This window comes from Parasteatoda tepidariorum, chromosome 4 (genome assembly GCF_982258835.1).
Source record: "Parasteatoda tepidariorum strain Cologne lab strain chromosome 4, Ptep-v5.0, whole genome shotgun sequence".
NCBI classification, from domain to species: Eukaryota; Metazoa; Arthropoda; class Arachnida; order Araneae; family Theridiidae; genus Parasteatoda; species Parasteatoda tepidariorum.
Genome location: NC_141758.1, coordinates 113,402,970 through 113,414,250, shown reverse-complemented (window position 1 = coordinate 113,414,250; position 11,281 = coordinate 113,402,970). Strand labels below are relative to the sequence as shown.

Sequence of the window (11,281 nt, the reverse complement as noted above, 5' to 3'; positions counted from 1 at the left end):
ATAAATTCATTATATGCTTTAATGAAAAGATAATATTTTTTATAATAGTAATGGTTTGATAAGAAGGCAAATAAGGACCCTTATGTATTTCAGACAGAACTCGATCTAACTACTGGTTTCTGCTTAATTGAACAATAAAAAGTCTGTTCCCTGATTCAACTGAAACATTTTTTTGAAACATGATAGAGCGGCTTCATAAGATATATTTGATAAAACTCATTTAAAAAATCATCTAAAAAGATTACTCTAAATGAAACTAATATTTTAATTCGATTTAAAAAAACGTTAATACTTTAAAACATTTAAAGAATTTAAGTGATGTTAAGTGATTACAGACATAAATTAGCGAGCAGACGCCAACTCAAAAGCTGTTTAAGATTTTAAGTCATTAGCGTATGTATATTTGACCGAAGCGCCACCTTTAATTTTCTTTAGATTTATTTGTTTTAATATTTCACTTTAGGTTGCGTGGCAACTTGAGATAGTTTTGTTGTTGTTCTTTTTTTGTTGTAATTTAGAATTATAATTTTTAGAATCCGTTTTTGATGCTAAATTATTTGTTATTAAAAGATTAAAGTTTTATAATTGTTGTCATTCATCTGTAGAACTTGTAGTTCATTTGATTGATTTTATTTAAAAGGCGTCCGCATTATTTATTTTCACTTATTAACGACATTTTGTGGCGTCCGCGACAGGACGGTTGATACGCTACTTCTGATTTGAAAAATGTTTTTAGCATCAAAAGGATTTAAAAAGGAAGATCTTATTATTGTTGCCCAAGAAATTGGCGAAGTATTACCTCAAAAAGCTACTGTAGCGGATCTGAAAACGATCATTTTGAAAAGTAAAGAATATTTTGCTGATCCAGATTTTGTAACAAGTGTATTGGTAGCTACTGTCAATGATCGACGACAAAAGGAGGAATATGAAGAAAAAGAGAGACGAAGAGAATATGAAGAAAAAGAGAGACAAAGAAAATATAAAGAAACAGAGAAACAAAGAGAATATGAAGAGAGAGAAAGTATAAGAAAACATGAACTGGAGTTGGCGAGAATTCAAGCTACATCGCAAAGAACCGGTGAGTCTCCGCCAAATATTATTAGTGCCAGTGCCAGAAAGCAATTTAATTTGCCAAAATTAGAACTTAGGCAATTTAGTGGAGATTTAAAAGATTGGCTACCATTTTGGGGACAATTTGAACAAATTAATAACGATACAGATATTGCCCCTGAAAACAAATTTCAATACCTGATTCAGGCTACAACTGTTGGATCTAGAGCTAGAGAAGTTGTAGAAAGCTTTCCTCCAACAGCTGCAAACTATACCAAAGCAGTAGATAGCCTCAAAGCCCGATTTGGCAAGGATGACCTTTTGGTCGAAGTTTATGTTAGGGAATTGTTGAAGCTCATAGTTTCCGTTCAAAAGCATGAAAAGATATCTATGACGTCCCTTTATGACAAACTAGAGTCATATCTTAGAGCTTTAGAAACGTTAGGTGTTACGACCGAGAAATGCGCTTCAATACTATTCCCTATGGTAGAATCTTGTTTCCAAGAAGAGTTTCTAAAAGCCTGGAACCGAAGTTCTTCCCGCGTTGCTTCAGTTGACGCCAAAGAGCGATTAACGAACATCATGGCTTTTCTGAAGGCAGAAACGGAAGGTGAAGAAAGAATTAATTTGGCCATGTCAGGTTTTGGCTTGGGATCTGATGAAAAACGCCAGCCCTTTAAAAAGAAAGCAAGAGATTTGCCAACAAAAAGATTTCCAACAGCGGCAAATCTATTGACTACAGATGTAAAAGATTTGAAGAAAGTGTGTGTGTTTTGTTCAGGGAAACATAAAAGTTCAGATTGCTTTTCCGCTCGAAATATGACTTTAGCTGAAAGAGAGAACATAGTAAGAGAAAGTCAATGTTGTTTTGCCTGTTTAATGCAAGGACATCCAATTCGTAAGTGCAAAGCTTTTATAAAATGCGTCATATGCGGTAAAAGACATGTGGTACTAATGTGTGAATCTTTAGCGGCAAAAAATCGTGAACCCGATAAATCTGGGCAGAAAAGTGAAAGTTCCGAAATAAACATGTCCAACATCACGTACGGTCCGAAAGTGTTCCTTCAAACTATGAAACTAAAGCTGATATCTGATAGAAAAGAAATTGTGGTGAGAGCAGTTTTAGATTCTGGATCACAAAGAACATATATTTTAAAAAATTTGGCTGAAAAGATGGAATATGTTCCTTTGAGAAAAGAAACTCTCATACACTCTCTGTTTGGTGGTCATAAATCAGATAAATTTGAACACACGTGTTATAGAATTAGATTAAGGAATCCAGAGAATAACTTGACTTGTAACATGGAAGCTTTAGATCAAGCATCTATTTGTGATACTATAACACCTGTTAGCTTTGGACCCTGGTTAAAAGAGCTTGAAGAAATTAATATAAAGTTGTCAGACGTCGGAAATGAGTCACAACCAGTTCAAATTCTGCTTGGAGCTGACGTAATAGGAAAACTTATGACAGGAAAACGAAGAGTTTTGGCAAGTGGATTAGTAGCAATAGAGACACTATTGGGATGGACTTTAACAGGGAAAGCACCTGAAAATGATTTACCGTCAAGCAACGCAATGTTGGTTACTTCCCTTTTAGTAAAAGAAATGGATATTTCTGAGCTGTGGAGATTAGATTCTTTAGGAATAAAAGATCCTTCAGAACAAAAATCTAGAGAGGAACTGCAAGAAGCCTCAATGGAACATTTCTTAAATACAGTGAAAGTTGAAGGAGACGGCCGTTTTATAGTTAGTCTGCCATGGCTTGATGGGCATTTGCCTTTGCCAGATAATTATGATTTGGCGTTAAAGAGATTGCAAATGACAACACGCAAGTTGAAAACCGACAGATTGTATGATGCCTATGGAGAAGTGTTCAAGGACTGGGAGAAAGAGGAAATAATTGAAGAGGTTCCAAAAGAAGACATGGGGATACCTTGTCATTACTTACCTCATCGACCTGTGATAAAGGAGAGCAGCACAACTAAAATCAGGCCCGTGTTCAATGCTTCTTCTAAGAGAAAAGGAGTTCCTAGTTTAAATGATTGTGTAGAAAAAGGGTTAAATTTGATAGAAGTAATTCCCTCAATGATAAATAAATTTCGAAGATATCAATTTGGCGTAACAGCTGATATACGTAAGGCTTTTTTGCAAATAAGTCTTTATGAAAATGATAGAAATTTCTTACGATTCTTATGGTATGGAGAAGATGGACAGATGAAACATTTTCGTCATCGAAGAGTTGTGTTTGGCATTTCCTGTAGTCCGTTTTTGCTAGGAGCCACTATTCAATACCATTTAAATAATAAACTAGAAAAAGCAATGGGAGGGAATGAAAAATACCCTAAAGAGATTATACAGGAACTAATATGCAGTTTTTATGTAGATAATTGCCTCACAAGAGTGAAAACTGAATCAGAGCTGAAACAATTTATAGAAGTTGCTACTAATATTATGGCTGAAAGACAATTTGATTTACGAGGGTGGGAGTCTACTAACCCATCAGAGCCTAATTCTAGAGAGACCAATATTCTGGGAATGAAGTGGAATAGACAAAGTGATACTCTGTTAATTAATATTCCTGATATGAAAGACACAAAACATGAAAAAATCACCAAAAGAAGCATTTTAGCTGCCTCACACAGAGTTTTTGATCCTATGGGGATAACTAGCCCGGTATCGTTACGACCAAAATTATGGTTACAAAATTTGTGGAAAGCTAAAATTGGTTGGGACGATGAAGTTGACACAAAAACACGAGAAGATTTTACAAAGTGGCTAAGTCAGCTTGAATATCTGAAGCACATAGAAATCCCAAGGTGGTTACATTGTGACAAAGGTTACGAACGCATTTCATTACATTTCTTTTGTGATGCCAGTAAATTTGAGTATTCCACAGTAGTTTTCCTGAGAATAGAAGATGAAAGCAATGTTCAAGTCCACCTGATACAGAGTAAAGCAAGAATAGCACCTAGCGGGAAAAAGGAAACAACGATTGCTCGACTTGAACTTCTTGGTGCCACAATTGCAGCTCGTCTGTCTATTGAAATAGTAAAACAGTTTCCGACGGATAAAGTTCATTTCTGGACAGACTCAACAACTGTATTAGCTTGGCTTAAAAGAGAAGACACATGGGGTGTATTTGTGGAAAATCGAGTTCAGGAAATCAGGAAATTGACTCCAGTAAAAGCATGGAGGCATTTGCCCGGATCTATGAATCCCGCAGACTTACCAAGTAGAGGTTGCTCTGCTCAACAACTTGGCAATTCGAAGTGGTGGGAGGGCCCCAGCTGGCTATATCTTTCCCACACGCAATGGCCTGTAGCAGCTGACGAAATTTCCGTTAATGAAGAGGAAGTAAATTTGGAAAAAAGAAAACAAGTAGTTATTTCCATGGTAAATATTGAAGTAACGGAAATATGGTGTAATTACTTTTCAACATATAGCAGAAATGTAAGAGTAGTCGCTTGGATCTTACGTTTTGTCCACAACGTTTCACATCAGGATAAGTTAAAGGGAAATTTAATCTGTGAGGAGTTAACAAAGGCAGAAAGTGTGATTTTTAAGTCAATGCAAACAACGCATTTCCAAGATGATAAATTTCTCGCCAAAATGCAAGCTTTTCGAGATAAAAGTGGTATTCTGAGAGTCAAGACCAAACTGGTACATAGTGATGAGAATGAGAATTTCAGATGTCCAATCCTTTTACCTGCTAACAGTGTTGTGTTAGAATTAATCCGTGAAGAGCATATAAAAGCGATGCATGCAGGTCGTTCAATCTTACTCTCAAGACTCAGAGAGCGATACTGGATTCTTAAAGCTAAAAAGTTAGTAAATAAAGTTATTTCCAAGTATGTGACTTGTAAGCGTCATCAAGCTAAACCAGTAGAAGTTCCGTTTGCGCCCCTTCCAAGAGAAAGAGTTACTCAGACAAAAGTTTTCCAAGTGTCTGGTGTGGACTATGCCGGTCCTCTGTTTCTAAAATCGAATGAAAAAGCTTGGAGCGTTTTGTTTGCCTGTGCTGTGTACCGAGCAGTTCACTTTGAATTAGTACGGTCTCTCACTACAGATGCTTTCATTCAAGCATTCAGACGATTTATCGCAAGAAGAGGTAGAATATCGGTCATTTACTCGGATAATGGTAAGAATTTTGTAGGAGCAAACAATTATTTAAAGAATTTAGATTGGGACAAGATTGCTGTGTACTCAACCGCTCAGAAAATAATTTGGAAATTTATTCCACCCACAGCAGCATGGTGGGGTGGATGGTGGGAGCGGATAGTTGGAATGCTTAAGACTCTTCTGCGTCGTGTGTTAGGTAAATCTGTTGTAGATTATGAAGAACTAACTACAATTTTATGTGACTGTGAATCGGTTATAAATAGCAGACCATTGACCTACATTCACGATAATCCATCTGAATTAGTACCTTTAACTCCGGCAACGTTTATATACGGGGAAGGTAGCAACAGCAACGAAACTCCCGATCTAGACCTTGTGAATCGAACCTCTATGTTGAAACGTGTAAAATTTTTGCAAAAATTACGTGAAGATCTCAAACAAAGATTTAGAAATGAATATCTTGCTCAGCTAGTGCACAAGGGAATAAGAAGGAATGATGTAATAAACATCGGTGATATTGTTTTAATAGGACAAGATAATGCTCGACGCATAGATTGGCCTCTTGGAATTGTCTTGGAGCTTTATCCTGGAAAGGACAGTATTCCTAGAGTAGCCAGATTAAGAACCTCTCAAGGAGAAAGGATCCGACCTTTCCAAAGACTTTATCCTTTAGAGCTATCAGCAAAGAACGATATGGATGTTCTGGAAAAGTCTTCGAAGAAAATTAACTTGGAAGTTCATAATATTCCCAAGTCCGTTGATGTGCCTGATAATTTGGAAGTGAATTCTCTTGGGAAGAATCATAAAAATTCCACAACGTTTAGATTTATGAACATTTTGTTATTTATATAATGACTGAATATTTTTTTATTAGTTTCATATAAAGATGACCAATATACATGAGTTAGTTTGTATTTTAAAGAAATGCTAACTGTTTGTTCCAAAGTGCTATTTATAATATCACTTTGCAAGGTGGGAGTATGTTTAAGATTTTAAGTCATTAGCGTATGTATATTTGACCGAAGCGCCACCTTTAATTTTCTTTAGATTTATTTGTTTTAATATTTCACTTTAGGTTGCGTGGCAACTTGAGATAGTTTTGTTGTTGTTCTTTTTTTGTTGTAATTTAGAATTATAATTTTTAGAATCCGTTTTTGATGCTAAATTATTTGTTATTAAAAGATTAAAGTTTTATAATTGTTGTCATTCATCTGTAGAACTTGTAGTTCATTTGATTGATTTTATTTAAAAGGCGTCCGCATTATTTATTTTCACTTATTAACGACAAAAGCCATATAAAAATTATTCCTCATTAACTTCACTCTTGTTCTTGGTTTCTCTTATTCAGACGTAATTAAAAAATTTATTTGGGACTTTTTGTAGCTTATGGAAAAGCACATAAAAATCTTCTACAACATATCTTGCCTAATTTATTTTGTGGGTACTTACGTTGTTGCAGAAGTTGTGCTAATGCACCAATAAAGAACAATCCTGTTGTTCGCACACAGCAACTCCGTTTTCGCACGCAGTTATCTTTTGGATTCCTTGTTGCCTTGTTTGCTCATTTCTGACGCCATTTTTTAGTGCTACGAAAATGCATCTTTGGGATTTGCCAAAAACAGAACAAGATGCAATTTTATTTTTTCAGTAGCGAAATATTTTACCCCAAAAAAAACGAAAATGTACCGATTCCCATGACATGAAACTTTAATTTAGTAAACGTACGTTTTGGAAATGTAATTTAAGACAGTGTGATCAGCAAGTGGGGCATAGATGGTAGCACAATTTATTCTGACAGTTGTTGGAAAGGTTATCAAACAAAGAGAATAGAAGAATTCCTACTTGCTAAGGTTTATCATAAATACAAATACCTTAGCAAGTAGGTATTTGTATACATTTTATTAATCCTGATACAGAAGTTCATAATACACAAACAGTTGAGAGAATAAGGGGCAGTGTTAAATGGAGGGACAATAGACATAGGGGGACAGTGAGACATCATTTGGAATCTTATATATCAGAGTTCATATCGTTACTTTGAAACTAAACCGTGGTAACTAAAAAAAGCAAGTTTCTCAGGATAGCGATTTCTAATTTTTCAGGAACTTCCATTGCAAGTTGACTCAAAGCTATGGCGACTATTACAAAATATTTTAATTTAAAAAACCCTGCTGAACCAGGCCAGATTCTTGTAGCATTTCTAATTTTGTGGTAATTTCGAAATAAGTTAAGGTACTCGAATATTACATATTTCATTTCAAATTTTGACATACAACAGTGTAGGAAAAAAATCGCTCTCCTGAAAAACTTGCTTTTTTGAGTTACCACGGTTTAGTTTCAAAGCGACGTTAACTCCTCCAAGGTTTTGTTGCAACTGGCACACGGCTACAGTATTCCCTAAAACTAAAATGGCGAATCGCGCCAATGCGATAACGATTTATCTGCTTTCTAAATTAATTTTATGGAACTATGAAGATAACACGTTGCTTCTCTAAAAGGGTGATTTTTTTACACAAAATGACCTAAATATCTCATTTTTCGATTTTTTTGAGTTACTACGGTTTAGTTTCAAAGCGACGATATGGCGACAGCATCTGATGAAAGAAAAGAGACTGTTTTGAATATATGTTAAACACTATATAGAACCATTTTCCACCGAAATCCGATGACTACTTTGATTATATAAATAAAGTATTTTGAATTTTTATATTTTAAAAGAAGTGCTTTATTTCATGATTTGTCTCAAAAATTTTAGGTGTAGATTGGCGGCACTTAAAAACAGCCAAATCTGTAGCTGCGGTAGCGTTAATACGTAAGTACCATTTTGTGCACCCAAAAACGTTTCTGCACTGCTAGCTTTTTTCTTCTAAAAGAAAGTAAGAAGTTTGAGACGACTATTATCATATGGCATATTTAAATTTTGCAGAAAAAAATCACAACAGAAAACAATCAACTGCTCACTCAAACTCAAAACATTGAATGAACAAGAATTTCTACTTCTCGGACGAACGATATCGGACAAGTGAAAAAACAATTGCTTGAACGATCCGGCAACGACATTGTCGTTCACACATTTGTCGTCCGATTTTGTCGGTATCGTGTCGTGTAATGAAAAAGCGCCCTAAATGTACCTCTGTGATGCACATCTGAAATATGCCCGATCTAATCTATTTTTCACCTTTACAAGGACCTATAAGACGTCTGTGTAATTACATGCGTATCTACAATAATATAAAAACTTCTGAAACAAAGAATAGTTGTTATCTGAAGATAAAAAAAATATATATTTAATATAAAATACCCATATTGTGAGCCATTAAAAAAAAAAAAAGGTGAATAGAGAAAAATACCCTGCAAAAAAACTCTGGTAAACTTTATAAATTGTATGGTTAATGACGTTTCTGGTTTAAAAAAAAAAACAGAATTTTGATTAAAAAGACTAAAACTATACGGTATTTAAACCATTTGTTGTTGTAGTAGTTCATTTACGTCGCACTAGAGCTGCACAATGGGCTATTGGCGACGGTCTGGGAAACATCCCTGAGGATGATCCGAAAATATGCCATCACAATATTGATCCTCAGCAGAGGGGAGTGTACCCTCGCTTCGGTAGTCCGACCACTGTACGCAGGTAGTCCTGCACGCGAAGTCGAGCACTTTACGGTAGAACAGTTTAACGAGGACCCATACCGCACACCTTCGGTCCCTACGCAGACTAATCCACGTGGTCACCCACCCGCACACTGCTTGACTTCGGTGATCTGCTGTGAACCGTGTCTTAATGATCAGTCCACTGCGGGACTTTAAACCATTTAAATAAATTGCCTAAAATGGTATTTAAACCATTACCAACTACCAAAAATTATCTAAAAACTAACAACTGGTAATTTTTCCGTCCATATGGTAAGGATTTAGCAGAAATTCTGTTTTTAAGGAAATACAAAACTGAAAAGTAAATTTAACCGAATAAATGGATTTCATGCCATGCTCTAAAATATCATGCTAAAATTATCAAATCTTGCGAGATTTCCAATTTTCAGCATACATAATAAAACCATATTTTTATTTTACCAAAGTCATTACCAAAGCGCTTCGGTAAAAATTTCCGATCTTTTTTGTGTTTTCAAAGAGCCCGAAACATAATTTTATGATATACACGCAGGATTTTTTTCTCAGTGTTTTAAATACATAAACATAAATAATGGGTCGAAGTTTCAGAAAATACCGCTAATGCGTTGGTCTATAATTATTTTTATAACTCCAGACAAGATATTTTTAACATTATTTTTTATTTTATTTTAAAGTGTTCTTGAACCAGTGAATTTAAGTAATTAAGGAGAAAAGAAGTTTATTTATGCTCAAACTTTTTTTTTTTATAAATCTGTAATTTTCGCAATCTTTTAACACTTGATCAAGAATGAAAAAGATTTAAGCATTATTTTATAGACTGGGGTAATCTTTTTCTCGTAATGAAATTCAAGGTTGAAGATTTAAGATTTCTTTCTAAACATAGAAAATTAGGGATTTTTCAAAAACGTAATCAAAAACTCATTAGAGCATTTTCCCTTGAAAGAATAAAAAATAATAAATAGCTTAAACAAGATGAAATTGAACGAAAAACACGCGTAAAATCATTATTTTTTCCTACGATTTGATTTAAAACTCCAAAAAATGGATTTACAAAATTATCGCCCTACTTTAATTTTTTTCCAGCAGCAGTGTAAAAATTTATTTATCATTTTATTTTTTTAGAGGATCTTATACATTTTTAACCAGATTAGAAAATGAAAAATATATCAGTATCTATTCATTTTTATTTTTCAAATTCGTAATTTTAGAAACGGAGATTATAGGCAAAAAAAAAAACTATTTATTTTCTTAATAGTGATTATTATTTTTCATGCGTTTATATGATTTTTTTGTGTATTTTATTAATGCAAAAAGTGTTTTTTTCCATCTTATAGTACTTAAAGTTTTAAAGCAATCAGTTAGAAAAAATATCCATAAATAAATTTTAAATAAAAAAAAAATTCTTTAAATGCATCGTAAAAATTGGTATTTCTTTATCACATATAGTTAGAGCCCCATAAAAGGATTTAATTAAGATTATAGGATGGTGATTAAAATAGTAACTAAAAAATTATTTACTACTTGATAAAAGGTATTTGATAAGAAAATTTTTTCAAGAATGCAGACACAATTTTTCAATCTTGGTGGATTATTGAGTAAAAAACATCTTAATCAAAATATCAATAGCGATTTCTTCGATTAAAAAAGATACTCTATTCGATTTATACAATTTTTTCATGTTTTCCTTTAAAGTAAATAAAAAAAAAACAATTATTTTTAAATAATATAAGTTTAACTGAATTTACTGATTTTTACATAACAAACTGCTACAGTAGATTGCAAAAATGCAAGTACAAAAATCACTTGCCGAAACAAATAATTTAATAAATGTAATAAATGTAAGTAAATTTACTAACATTTACTCAACGGGCGGCCATTTGGCCGAGCAATCAGTGTACCTGACTGTGAAGCCAGTGGCTGCGGGCTCGAATCCAGCGCAGGGCATGGATGTTTTCCTCCCTGTGTGCTGTTCTCTGTTGTGTAATGTGTGAATGTGGCACGCCCTATGAACGGGTATCTGTGGCAGTGTGGCGTATGTAATGTTGCTCGCCTTCGTGACTTAGTTTCATAGGTGCCCACTGGGGTATCGATAAATGAGCAACACTTCCGGCATCTTCCTAGGTGATGAACGAAAGCCTGTCGTCAAAAAAATTATATATATATATATATATATATATATATATATATATATATATATATATATATATATATATATATATATATATATATATATATATATATATATATATATATATATATATATATATATATATATATATATATATATTATTCCACTAGGTCACACTTAAAGAAAGTGAGGTTCAGATAGATACTAATGGGAATCGAATCCAAGCCGAAAATAATAAATCCACACTACCGACTGGATTGCTGATGAATTTAGTCTCTTTTTAACTATCTTAAATCTAATTTATTTGCCTCTCGCATTTAGCTATATATGTGTGTGTTGCTTTACAATTTTATG

At 33.8% G+C, this 11,281-nt stretch overlaps 1 protein-coding gene across 1 annotated transcript; it reads left to right on the top strand.

Moving 5' to 3' along the window:
• Positions 1-726: 726 nt before the first annotated feature.
• On the top strand, positions 727-6,021 carry LOC139425780 (uncharacterized). Its single transcript, XM_087162359.1, has 2 exons — positions 727-888; positions 1,258-6,021. Exons 1-2 carry the CDS (start codon positions 727-729, stop codon positions 6,019-6,021), a joined length of 4,926 nt encoding a protein of 1,641 aa, XP_087018485.1.
• The last annotated feature ends 5,260 nt before the right edge of the window (positions 6,022-11,281 follow it).

Excerpts from the sequence above, each read along its gene's own strand:
- LOC139425780 (XM_087162359.1), top strand. The coding sequence starts at position 727 with ATGTTTTTAGCATCAAAAGGATTTAAAAAGGAAGATCTTATTATTGTT. Across the intron at positions 889-1,257 it reads ATTTTGTAACAAGTGTATTG|GCTACAACTGTTGGATCTAG; the intron begins GTAGCTACTGTC and ends TACCTGATTCAG.